The 14,157-nt window shown below is 39.5% G+C and overlaps 1 protein-coding gene across 6 annotated transcripts in view; it reads left to right on the forward strand.

Annotated features, from left to right (window-relative positions):
• Positions 1–14,157, forward strand: part of LOC124556464 (transforming growth factor-beta receptor-associated protein 1-like) — a 220,608-nt gene that overhangs the window by 104,025 nt on the left and 102,426 nt on the right. For all 6 annotated transcript variants that reach the window (XR_006968611.1, XR_006968609.1, XR_006968610.1 and 3 more), the window contains exons 10-11: positions 12,722–12,929; positions 13,058–13,267. Coding sequence is in view for 2 of the 6 variants with exons in the window: in XM_047130415.1 (XP_046986371.1) it covers positions 12,722–12,929; positions 13,058–13,267 (418 nt within the window). In the remaining 4 variants the exon portion in view is untranslated. The remainder of the gene's footprint in view (positions 1–12,721; positions 12,930–13,057; positions 13,268–14,157) is intronic.

Consider the following 14,157-nt stretch of genomic DNA (forward strand, 5'->3'; position numbering starts at 1 on the left):
AGTCATCTAGGGTCCAACTGATACAGTCATGAGCCCAGGAGAGATGCAGCAGTCAATGTTGTGCTGTTAGCAAAGAAACTCATGTCAGTCATCTACTGCCACAGCCCAGTAATGCCAAATTTCGGTGCACTGTCCTGACGAATATGTTCGTCATATGTCCGACATTGATTTCTATAGTTTTTTCATGCACCATTGCTTGTCTATTCGCACTGGCAACTGTACACAAACACTGCTACTCTTGGTCATTAAGTGAAGGCTGCTGGCCACTGCGTTGTCCATGGTGAGGGATAATGCCTGAAATTTGATATTCTCGGCACACTTTTGACACTGTGAATGTTGGAATATTGAATTTCCAGATAATTTCTGAAGTGAAATGTCCCATGCATCTAGCTCGAACTACCTTTCTGCATTCAGAGTCTGTTAATTCCCACTGTGCAGCCATAATTATATTGGAAACCTTTTCACTTGGATCACCTGAGTACAAATGACAGATCCGTCAATCCTCTGCCCTCTTATACTTTTTGTATGCACTTCTACCACCACCTGTATTGTGCATATCGCTATCCTGTGACTTTTGTCACCTTAGTGTATAGTGTCTGTGAATAGGAGGTACAATAATTACCAAAGAGAGACCAAGGAGAAAATGGATTCTGTGCATATTAGTGAGAACACATTTTATGTAGGGAGCTGAGTATGATGGTAAATGGGTATGAATGTTTCCAGTTTCTTGTCAAAACATTGTTCTTAGCACTGAACTATTGAAGTCTGATTAACTGAATTTTAGTTGACATGTGGAGACAAGGACAATCAAAGTTGACTATGTGATGGGACAAGTATTCCACAATGACCACAGATATGAGGAAATATTTGTATCTATGTGCGATTGTAAGTGCGGTGCTTGTTCAGAAGGGTTTTTGTGTCAGTTACATCGCCAGATGTGGAACTTAAAATAATAGTAAGTTTCCTTTAAACACAAAGTATATACTATTGAAGAGTGACTTGCTTAAGAAAAGTGAGGTTAACTCTGATGTTAGAAACTCCCGTAAATAAATCCTGGAGGATATTTGCATGAAACTGAAAGAGAATTTTGCAACTGTTTTATGTAATTTGACACAAAGTTTAAGCTTAAACACATCTATCAGGTAGATAGAAAACTACTGGAACAGCTTTACAGTTTAAATTCCATTGTGAATTTAGAGGACAAAAATGAAGAGAGATTTGTGATATGTGGAAAGGGTGTACAAGGTGTTTGAGAAGGCAGTTCCATCATTTATATGTCACACATGTTTTTATCACATCAGTATCGAATTCTGTTTGGGGAATTAAGAGAAGTAGCAAACATATCAAGTTATTAAACTTTTCTCCTCCTCCTCCTCCTTCATCTTAATCTTTTGTGGCTTTACAGCTCCTTGTAAGATTTGGCTTCTTAAACAGTTTCCCACCATTTATGTCAGCCCATTGTAAGAGCTCTGCAATTTCTGTAACCCATTTTCCAGAGATCCTCACTGACTCCATCCTTGAATTTGATCCTTGGCTGACCAGACTATCTCTGTCCTCCTGGATTTTCTTGTAATACCTTTCTGGGTACTTCAGCATCACCGATCTGGGATATATGCCCAGCCCACCTCATTATGGATGATTTCACTATTCTTCTGGTATGTGGGCATTTGTAAATGATGTATAACTCATGAGTGTATCTTTTCATCCATATTTCTTTTTCACAAATTGGGCCATTGATGCTTTGAAGAATCTCTCTTTCGAACGTGTGCAGTATTTTGATGTCGTTTGCAGTTGGGTCCAAGTTACGGAGGCATATGGAAGCACTGGTCTTATAAGAGTTTTGTAGGTGAGTAACTTGGAAGTACAGGTCAGGAGCCTTGATGATAAGAATCTTGTTAGTGTGAAATATTAGTCTGTGTTTGATTTTGTAGGCAGTGTCATATGAATAGGTGACTGTTGAACACAGATACTTGAACTGCTCAACTAACTCAAATGTGTAGTTTTCCACTGTTATTGAGACTGATATTTTCCCCTTGTGTACCTCTCTGGCACCCATGTATATTGTGTTCTGCTGGTTGATGTTTAATCCAGTGTTCCTACTAGTCCATTCAAGGGCAATAAAAGTCTCTTATATTGCCTTTTGGGTTCTTCCCACTATATCTGTATCATCTGTGTAAGTGAGCATTTGCTCTGATTTATGGGAGATTATCCCTCAGCTCAAAATGTTTGCATCTCTCACCATCTTCTCCAGGGCAGCATTAAAAAGGAAACAGGCCAGTGTGTCACCTTGCTGTACCCTGTTTTCGATGTTCAGTGTATCTGAGACAACATTCTTCCAGTTCTTATGCTACTTTGTGCCTCGCTCATTGTCAGTCTCACTAGCCTCACTGTTTTGCTGGGGATTCCCAACTCAGCCAGGGCATGATATAATTGCTCTCTATCTATATTATCATATGTAGCTTTAATGTCTATAAAGAGCTGATCTGTGCCAATCCCGAATTTGATCATCTTCTCTAGGATTTACTTTAGAGTGTAGATATGATATACAGTTGACTTTCAATGGAGAAATCCACACTGATATGTCTCTATCTCTCTCTGAATTGTAGGAGGAAATAGTCAAATACTATATTGGAGAAGAATTCTTCATACTCCAAGTTAAGTAATGTGATCCTCCAACAGTTACGCATTCTAACTGATCTTCTTTCTCATACATGGGACATATTATTCCTTCTTTCCATTGCTGAGGCATTTTCTCCTCTTCCCATACTGAAGTAGCCATCTTTAAGAAGATCCATTCTAATTTGTTACCTCCTTGGTGTCCTGCTGTGATGCAGTCTGTTCCTGCTCTCATGTTCTTTTTCAGTTTCTTCATGGCAGTTCTTATTCCTCATAGGTTTGGTGGATCTATGCCATAAGCATCTTTTTCTCCATGTACCCCTGTTGGGCTTCTTGATGCTAGTATTCTGGAATGAGTAGTTTGTCAAAGTGTTGGAACCATCTTTCACGCCGGCCGCGGTGGCCGTGCGGTTCTAGGCGCTCCAGTCCGGAGCCGCGCTGCTGCTACGGTCGCAGGTTCGAATCCTGCCTCGGGCATGGGTGTGTGTGATGTCCTTAGGTTAGTTAGGTTTAAGTAGTTCTAAGTTCTAGAGGACTGATGACAACAGCAGTTGAGTCACATAGTGCTCAGAGCCATTTGAACCATCTTTCACATATTACTTTCCACTCACTTAAAAATTTCATCTTTTATCAGGCTTGTTTTACAACCAAAAGGTTTCTATACTACATTTACTTCTCTGTAAAACTTCGTTGCGTCATCCTTATTCCTCAGAAACTATATTTCTTCTCTGGGGAGTCTTCTTTCCAGTCCTCCAATTTTCTTTGTAATCTTCCACATCCTTCATACACTGTGATTGGTGCCCTTTTGTATGCCTTGTTTGTTTCTTTCATTACTATTCTGCATTTGGCATTGAACTGTGAGGGTCTTGTGTACCTTACTTCACTTCCTAGCAATTCATTTGCTGATACCTTGTATGTGTCTTTAATTATTCTCCATTGGTATTTGATTTTACTGCATTCTCCACCATTTTTGAGTATCTGTGTTATCCTCTTGTGGTACTCTTCTCTAATTTCAGCTGATTCAAAAGCTGATATGTTGAGGCATACTGGCTAATGTTCCTTGCACTGCATCGGAGATTGTAGAACCCCCCCCCCCCCCCCCCCCCACTCGTGCCCGTACCAAAAAATGATCTGAATCTATATTTGGGTCTCTAAGGCTCCTCACATTCGACAAATCTGATTTTTACCTTGCGTCTTGCAGCACGTGATCAGTTTGATGTGATGTTTTCCATGTTCCTTTATGTATTTCTTGATGTGGGAACGGTGTTGGGCCTGCCACCGTGCTTATGAAGTGAAGTCCATTTTTTGGTTTGGAGATCTGTTCTTTCCCCAGTTGAGCATTTAGGTCAAAAACTGTTATTTTAATGGTGTATTGTGGACAGCCATTGTATGAACTTTCCAAAAGTTCTTTCTCTTCTTCTTTGGATTCTTCTGTTTGATGCATGGATGTTAATTGTAATTAAATTTTCACTTACCACTTCAGTCTACATACATAAAATCATATCTGTGTGAGACCAATAAAGTCTTCAGAGACTTTTCTGTTCTCACACAGATATGATTTTATGTATGTAGATTAATGTGGTGAGTGAAAATTTGTACTAAGGCCGGTAATCGAGCCTGGGTCTTCTGCTTACTAGGCAGGTGGCAACTAAGCCACCTTGGCACAGCAGTTCACACACTGCATGGATTACCCTGGCATGCCTTGCTCCTCGATCCTAATTCTTACTGCCACCCCAGTCACTGCCACCTTGCCCCCAGTAAGCAGGAGACCTGAGTTTGATTCCTGGCCTCGGTACAAATTTTTGCTCACTGCTTAAGTCTATATTCGTAAAATCATATATGTATGTGACCAGTAAAGTCTCTGAAACTGGAACAATTCATTTATGTAACTAACAGCATCTGGGTTTCAGGCTGGATCCACCATTTACATTTGATGCGGAGGTACTATTCCAGAACATGGAGAGCCTCGGCAGTTCTGTTCGTGTGTAAAGGGAATTTAAAGTAGACTGGTGTGGCACTGAGAATGTGGATCGAGGAGGGAGGTGTGCCAGAGTAATCTGTGCAGTTGTGGGAACCGCTGTGCCAAAGATGGCTTAGAGGCTAATACACCTGCTTAGTAAGCAGGAGAACAGTGTTTGCCTCATGGGCTTGGTACAAATTTTCACTCCCTGCTTTGGTCTATATACGTAAAACTGATTACCAAATGTTTTAGTTGTTGTTGGACCATGAACCATGTACCAGACTCATGCTTTCTCTCACTGCAGCTGTAAAATGTTAGTTTCTTTCTTTTCTAGATTCAACCTTCCAGCCCACCTTACTTCTTGCAGCACTGTGATGCTCTGTGTCAGTTTCATTGTTCAATCAAGCAACTCTCTCAAGGTTCCTGGATGACATGTAGATCTCACATTACAGGTTCCCATATATAAATCTGACTTACACTTTGTGTGCCTTTTTTTTTTTTTTTCTTCCCCAAGTCATTTGTCCATTGCTGTCAGTCCTTTCCATGCTTAGTCCATCTTCCTTAATCTGTCAGGCTTTCCTTTGTTGAAGTTTCACAACAGATTTTTTTTGCAAAGCAGGTTGTCCAACTTCTGCCACAGGACGGGGGTGATTTTTAATCATGGTATTCTTCCCTTAGCCTCTGGAGAACAAACCACAGAATCTAAAATGCATCAGCTTGTCTCTTTATTAACCCCAGGTGCCTTTCTAAAGTACTTCTTTCCCACCAAAGCTGCCATTGGGATCTTCACCTTGTTCCTGGCTAGGGGCCCTTATAAGGTATTATCATGTGGGCCAGTTGATCAAAGTTTTTTTAATATGGTGTTACTCCACTAGCTCCTTCTTCCCCACTCCTTGCAGGTCCTCAGGCTTGCCACCCGTTTACCAGAGTTCTTAAATTTTTCACAGTCATCAAAGTGTTAACTCATTTGTGTCTGATTAATTTTGGAGGCTGCTGATGTGTTTACATGATTGGTGAAAGAACTCTTGCTTACTGACTCGCTCTTCATGTTAAGTTTTTACAGTTAATTCAAGTCTTGGTTTTTGTGGTGACTACCGTGATGTGTCGCAGAAGAAAATATACAGACAAGAATATCGCTTTGCTGTATCTATCAGTAGCTGGATGTCAGCACATATGTTGGAACCCAGGAGAGAAATAAGTGAAGCCGCAATGAGGATGGGTCACCTTTGGAAGAGAACACGACACAAAGCAATAGCCAACCTAACCACAGCTGACTGATGGTGGATGGGACACAGACAAGGACAAGATCAAAGCAACCTATATAAGAACAAGATGTAAAGGGAAAACCTTCACCACAACAATGCCAACAGGCCAGGAAAAAAAAAAGAGAAACAATCCAAATCGTGACCAGAGGTGGGGGGGGGGGAGGGGAGGGGAGGGGAGGGGAGGGGAGGGGAGGGGTGGAGAGAGAGAGAGAGAGAGAGAGAGAGAGAGAGAGAGAGAGAGAGAGTGTGCCAGTGCCAGGCAAGGTTGTTATCAAATAATCTGTAATACAGTGATGATAGTAATGACAATATCAGACATGAGTATGGAAATGATTGACCATTAGCTGGACAGTTGTATTTATACCGGCTGCGAGAAACACTGTTGGCTGGTTTATACATGTGGTGAGATGTGTGGTATGCTCACTGTGCGAGCACAGTGCTGCTGCAATACTATGCCATCTGACAGCCTCCTAGGTCCATTTCCTACCACGGAGCTGAATGCCAGACCTTTTTATGATAATTAGCAGTGGATCTATTGTTTCTTAATATGCTGAAGTTTGAGGAGATCAGTTAGCTTTTTTAAGGTTTGATTCCACAGTAAGTAGAAATTATTTCAAATGCTACATTACTTCTACTTGGACGAAATATTTTGTCAATAATAGTGTTTATTTGTTCTAGTATTGGTCAGTTTTGGCTGTAGAGCAATTACCAAGTTGATTTGACTGTACAATATCATGAATACAAGTCATGTGGAAATCTCATGTTGATTGTAACTAATCATGGACCCACTCATGCAGGTGAAGGATAGGATCCTATCCTTAGAACTTCTTTTCATCTTCCTTTTTTGTATTTGAAAAGTTAATCTGAATATGTAGAGATTGAGATCCAGGAATGTTTACGTGGTTCTTTTGAAAGCCCATTAGGTGAAAAAAATTAGTTTTCAAAATCACACACAGTCATGAGTGATAGGTACACACAAATAAGAGGCAAAACAGAAAACTACTGTGATTATATCATTTCCAATTAATAACTTCAGTTCTTAAGTACATTGCATGCAGTAACATAAACCCAGACACCTTGAAATTTAGTTTTAGTTTTTTCATGTTCTGTGAATCATATTCATGACAAATCATCATTACACAGAATGTATCAATAGGTTCATAAATAAAATGTTTTCTCTGTGAAAGCATGGCTACATGCTGGCCATTTACAGAACTAGATTTCTCGCTTTCAAAATTTGAGACACACAACCCAACCACATGTATAGAGATTAGACAAAAATATGGAAACGCTGTGAGAAATGCGTGCCTGAACATAAATGAAATGCTATTCAAGCCTGCATATTGTGCTGTTGTATTTGACCATGAAATGCACCTGTGGAATGTATTAGTCATGGTCAGAATAGTGTTGTATGTAGTTGTGAGTGGATTGTATTGGAGCTAAGTGAATTAGAATGTGGACAAATTGTTACTGCTCATATTGTGGGTGCTTTCATAACCAAGATAGCCGATGTGTTTGGCATTTCAAGAAGCGTCATGTTAAAGGTTTATACTGCATACAGAGAAAGCAGAACAACATAATCTGCCAAGTCACAATGCAGACATAAGTGTGTGTTGCTTGACTGTGATGGACAATTGTTGAAGAGGATAGTGACAGAAAATCTCCATAAGTTAGGAATTGCAAGGTGAGCTGGAATTCCAAAATGACACCTCAGCTATGGAAGTGCCCATTTCAGGAAAACATACGGAAGCCATAACACCTGGACTATGGAGTGCTGGATAAAAGTCATTTGTTTGGATGAGTCTTGTTTCACACTGTTTCCAATTTCTGGCTGAGTTTATGTCTGGCGTAGGTTGCCCCAAGCATGCAGTTCAGGCTGCTTGCTGCCAAGAGTGAAACATGGTTTGTGTTTAGTGATGACTTTGGCAGTCATATTATAGCATTCCTTGGGCTCCATGGTTATCCTGCAAGGTCACATTACTGCCAAGGATTATGTGACCATTTTGCGTGATCAGGTTCATCCCACGATACAATATGTGTTCCAAGACGAGTGGGCCCCTGCTCACACAACTGTCATGATCCAGGACTGGTTATGTCAGCACAAAGACACCACAGTCACCAGATATCAATAACATTGAGCTTTTGTGGTCTACTTAGGCAGGAAGGTTGCACAGTCACTATCTGCGTCCATCATTGTTACCTGAACTTGCCACTGTTTTGCTGGTAGAATGGTATAAGAAATACAGAATGTGTGTGTATCCATTCTGAGACAACAGGAAGCTGTTTTCATTGCCAACAGTTTTCTTGGATTATATAAGGCATGGTAATGTGTTGTGTATTTGATCTGTCCATATCTTTATCCACCCCTTGTGTACTATCTACTCATAAATTAATATATGGGATAGAAGGAGGTGTCAAGCAGAAATGATTTGAATTTGTTTTTAAAACTTTCATTATATTCCAGTACCTATAATTATCTAGTGCGTTGATCAAATGTTTTTATGGCAGCATACTTTGCTTCTTTATGTGCAAGAGCGAGGTTATGTTGTGTTTGTTATATTTAACTTGAAGGAAGACAACTTGTGAGTGAAGATTGTATTTGCAAAACCTTTATTTACAATGACTGGTTTTGCTAAAACAGAGTTACTGTCATCTGATCTTGGTATAGGTTAATGCAAGCACCCAGTTAGATCTATAAATGTACTCCATATCTTAATTAGCTGGATAGTTGATGTAAGATGCGTTGGCATATCTAAGTTGAAACCAGTATTTATAATATGTTTTGCCAAGTGCATCTGTCCCATATTACAAGCCACAGAGTACACCACTGATACAAGAGCGCTGTTGAACAGTTCAGCGGTGCTCTTGTATGAACCACAGAGCATATCTGTTATAATGTATTTATGTATGCCACATTTTCTTTTTTTTTCTTTTTTTTCTTTTTTTTTTTCTTTCTTTTTTTTCAAATAATGCCTAATTCTTCACAACACTTTCATAAAAGATTAAAGTATTGTGAGGCTGTTATTAGAATGCCAGAGTTTTTAAACAGTTGCCCAAATGAAGTTCGAGGATGAACAGTAGATATTATCCTTACAGCATGCTTCCATGTAATGCGTACTGTGGAAGTGCCCCATACGATTTGTCCGTATCTCATCAAAGAATGAAATAATGCAAAGCAGCCCAATTTTCTGGTGGTTTCATCACCAAAACCAGCAATTACACATAGAGCAAATGTTGCTGAACTTAAGTGTTTGAGAATACCTATAATATGTGATTTCCAGTTCAAATTATGATCAGTATGCACACCCGTAAATTTTGAACATTCTGTTTCAAACGTGTCTTTAAAAATTTAATGTGTTGTCTGTTCTGTTGGGTGTGATTATGGTGCTTGTATCATAAGCAAGGAGCAAAATTCTGCTTTATCACTGTGAGATGGGTGGTCATTTATATATAGCAAGACCAAAACTGAACCTTTGAATTGCCAGTTATAAGTTGCCCCCACCCAGAAGAAGATTCATCATGAGAGCTGAGGTAGCTATGTAACATGCCCCTCTGCTTCATATTAGTTAACCAAATGAGGTGATGCAGTAGCTAGCACACTGGACATGCATTTGAGAAGACAGTGGTTCAAATCTGTGTCTGGCCACGCAGATGTAGTTTTTCCATTATTTCCCTAAATCACTTAAGGCAAATGCTGGCATACTTTTTATGAAAGGGCATGGCTGATTTCCTTCCCCATCCAGCCCTAATCTGAGCTTGTGCTCCATCTCTAATGGCCTTGTCAACGGGATGTTAAACACGGATCTTCCTTCTTCCTTTCCTATCAGCTGAATATAAAGTGAAAGACTTACACATTATACCTTGAAAGTTATGAGCTTTTAAGTTTCTTTGAAAGAATGTTGTGATTTGCACAGTAAAATACATTAGACAAATCACAAAAAATCACTGTAGGTGAATCTTGGCATGTAGATATTTTAATAGATAGTCAGTGAAAACCTGGAAGGAAAGTTTAGTGGAGAGGCTGTTCTTTATATCAAATTGCGACTGACTCAGATTATTATATTTGAAGATATGCCCAACTATACTTAAAGACATTATCTTTTCCATAATTTTTGAAAAGGAAGTTAATAATTATATGGTTGATGGGTTTTAATATCTGTCCTTACTACCTTTCTGAAAATAGAGATCTTATAATGGCATACTTTACTCTGTGTGTAAGTATACCCTGTGAAAGTGATGCATTAAATTTATGATTGTTAACCCTTGAGTGGGTTGCGCAGTGTACTTTCTACACATATAAAGAATAGCTATCTTTATGTTTCCAAGGTAAATGTGTATGAGCATAATCACAGTTTAATCATAGTTAAATTAAAAATGATAAAATAAACTTTGTTATATGAGCTAAATCACTGTTTAATTAAGCAGTAATAAAATTAACTTTTGCTGTATCACTCTCTTGCCACATACATGTGTTACCGTGGGGCATTAAACAGCATAATTGCATCAGATACCTGCCAAAAGCTTATTTGATTACTAATTGTCTCAGAGACAACTACCTCATTGTGGGACTGCGCTGCTAGCCCAGAATCTGGGTCATTTTCTTGCACAGATTGTAAATGTTTTCTCACCTAACTCACTGTTTCTTTTATATTACTGCTGCTCGCTTGGACATATGACAAGACAGCTTATCACTGTGTTAGCTGAAGCAATGATGAGAGAATAGGTACGAGCTCACATTGTTGAACAACTCAGTACAGTACAAGACAATGTTATTTGAGGTTGGCACAATTTATACATCGGCGAACCCACTAGAGTGTTAAAGAGGCTTGTTACAAGTTTGGTGTTGTGGACCATTTGGTCATTACCTTTAATTCAAAGAAAACTATGGTAATTACTTAATGAAAATTCAGAAACATAGCAAATACTAAATTAATTATGCTACAGTGATACAAAAACATTCTATGTGATGCAATTGGGCAACTGGGGAACATTCTGCTTTTCTTGTGCTGGGCTGTGATGCAGTCTTGATAGTTGAACAGTCTAAAATCAACCTAATGGCACTGCATTGATTATGTTTGAAGAAGTGAACGTTCTTAAATTTCAGGAATGATAAAATATTTAGGCTACATATTATTGACATTTCCACTGGTTTTATCATTGTTAGACATTGATAGCTGTGCACCAATACACACTAAGATATCAGCACTTACTTGTGACCTTACATAAGTAGAACTGTATTTTTGCTTTGTTCAGTTGAACCATAATACCCACAATATGTATTATGTTATATAATATCATTATACATTTAGTTGGCTGTAAGTATTAAACAAAAGTAAATGTGGAAAATTTACATCCAAATAAAGGAGAAATTATGTCACTTGTGCAGCTGCGGACTCCAGTTTAAAGAAATTGGTAAAAAATCTCTCATAGTTTTATTGGGAATGATTCCATGTTGTTTTATTGAAATAATCAATGTAATCAATACCAACAAAGAAAATTTTTTTGTTAGATATTTTTCGAGGAATTCTGTCTCCCTCCCTCCCCCCCATCTCCCTCCCCCCCATCTCCCTCCCCCCCATCTCCCTCCCCCCCATCTCCCTCCCCCCCATCTCCCTCCCCCCCCATCTCCCTCCCCCCCCATCTCCCTCCCCCCCCATCTCCCTCCCCCCCCCATCTCACTCCCCCCCATCTCCCTCCCCCCATCTCCCTCCCCCCCATCTCCCTCCCCCCATCTCCCTCCCCCCATCTCCCTCCCCCCTCTCCCTCCCCCCCCATCTCCCTCCCCCCCATCTCCCTCCCCCCCATCTCCCTCCCCCCCATCTCCCTCCCCCCCATCTCCCTCCCCCCCATCTCCCTCCCCCCCATCTCCCTCCCCCCCATCTCCCCCCCCATCTCCCCCTCTGCCACCCCTCTGCCCCCCCCCCCCCCTCTGTCCCCCTCTGTCCCCCCTCTGCCTGCTCTCACTGTCTTTCAAACAAATTGATCAAGTAAAATGATTTTGTGGCCAAGATGATAGACTTGATTTCAGAGGAGTGGGCTTCAAATCTCAGTTTGGCCATCCAGATTTAGCTTTTCCATCATTAATATAAACTGATAAAGGTGATGGCTAGGATGGTTCCTTTGAAAAGGATACAGCCAATTTCCTTCCCCACCCTGATCTGATCCAAGCTTGTGCTCAGTCTCTAATGGCCTTGTCATCACGTGAAAGATAAGCTTCTATCTTTCTTTTTCTTTGACATATTAAAAAATTGTGAACACGATATCTTTTGGGTGTTGTATGTTTGAGACCTGTCTATATAGGCTTGTTTGTGTTTAATATTCAACAACAGAAATGCATCAGTTCTATTAGTTTGTAGCAATTATCCACTGTAAATAATCTATCATGAAAACACAGAATTCTTCCTTAATAATTACATCTTTATCTCATAACACAGGTTAATATTGGAACCATAATGTTTTACCTGGTGGCACATTGTTTTCCAAGGGCACAAGCACTTGAACTTGATTAAATTATTCCAGTGAATCCATTAGCAGTGTAGGAGAGGGAGAAGACAGCACACTTTGCAGTGAATTTTATTGTCCCTCATTTGCCGCATGACAAGACTGTTAAAGACTGGTTTGTTTGCACCCTTAGTCTTACATCAGGCACAGGTTACATTTACTGTATTGTGTAACATTATGTTCCCTCATATTTATAATAAAAATATATTAACTGATATATTATGATTTCATTCAAAGCTGCATGCTCTTTTTGCTAGTACTGGTGTTTTTAATGTTGTTTCATACTTGTAGTATAGCTTTTATTTAATAAAATTCAGAATTAAAATCACATAAAAAAGAACATTATATTTAAAGAGTAACTACTGTGTTTTTTTTACAGTCTTAAAGATACTGATCTTATATGGAGGTATGCAGACTATGTCTTAAGCCAAGATGAAGAAATTGGTGTTGGTGCTTTCACACTGCGTTCACAAGATACTCACCAGGATGGAGCTCTGAAGCCTGATGTGGTGGTAGAATATCTTTACCGTTACCCAAAAGCAGTAATAAAGTACCTCGAATATATAGTACTAGACAAGAATTTGCAGGTAACTACAACACCACGTATCTGATGATTCATGGCAGTCACAAAATAGTCAAAGTGAGGCTTTGCTGTAATGCAGTGGAAGATCAGTCATATTTTGTCCCTTTAACTAGTATACTGTTTATTTTTCAGGTTGAAAAGTTTCACACTCAGTTAGCTATTTTGTATTTAGAAAACATTGCAAAGCTCCAAAAAGATGGAACTTCACTGGAAAATATTAAAACTATTAGACTGAAACTTCAGACATTGCTTCAGACTTCCAACCTTTGTCGCACGCAGCTCTTGTTGGGGAAAATGCTTAACAGCAACCTGCATGAGGAATGTGCAGTATTGTATGGAAAGGTATTTCATCACTTAAATATTGTGTTGTTAATTTTTACAATTCCTTATATGTTCAGCCTTGCACCCCTAATAAGGAACTATACAACATCCTTTCAATGCCAGTACTAAAAAGTAGATAACTAGATTGACATAAAAAGCAGCAGTTCACAACAATGGCTCCTTCTGGTATAAATGTTCTATCTCCAATAATAGCATTACTTAAGATGATTTTACATAGAAATTTTGAAATATTCCACAAGAGAGCTAGGTTCAGATCTTGTTCTGAGTGTCTTGGTTCAAGTTTCCTGCATTTCCCTCCTCTTAACTTAAGGATAATGTACTGGAAAACTTTCTTCACGTTAACATTCCAGTGCAAAAAGTTTCACTGTTTTGAAGCGTTTGGACTGTCCTTCGATACAATGCACTATTTTGAGAGTTTTGTTGAAGCAACTGAGTTTCATTATGAGGTGCATTCAAATGAAACCCAGTCACTAGTGTAAGGTAACAGTCATGATTTTATTAACTCAAAAATATGTTTATATACTGTACACATACTCAAAAATAGTTGCCAAAACTGTTGGCCCATTTATCCCATTGCAACACTAGCCAGTCGATTCCATCCTTGAAGAAGCTAGTAGGCTGCTGTCTGATCCAGGCCTGGACCCAGTCACACACTTCATCATCTGTTGTGAATCGGCCGCTAATAGTTTGTTTTAGAGGTCCAAACATATGAGTCACACGGTGGAAGGTCGGGCCTGTATGGTGGATGTTCCAGCATTTCGCACTGAAACTGCTGCAGTGTTGTCGTCACCGCATTGGCCGTGTGTAGGTGAGCATTATCATGCAGGAGGATAATAACATTGGACAACATGCCTCGGTGTTTTGGCTTGATGGCTCATGTAAGGTTCCTT

The sequence above is a fragment of the Schistocerca americana genome, chromosome X (genome assembly GCF_021461395.2).
Source record: "Schistocerca americana isolate TAMUIC-IGC-003095 chromosome X, iqSchAmer2.1, whole genome shotgun sequence".
NCBI classification, from domain to species: Eukaryota; Metazoa; Arthropoda; class Insecta; order Orthoptera; family Acrididae; genus Schistocerca; species Schistocerca americana.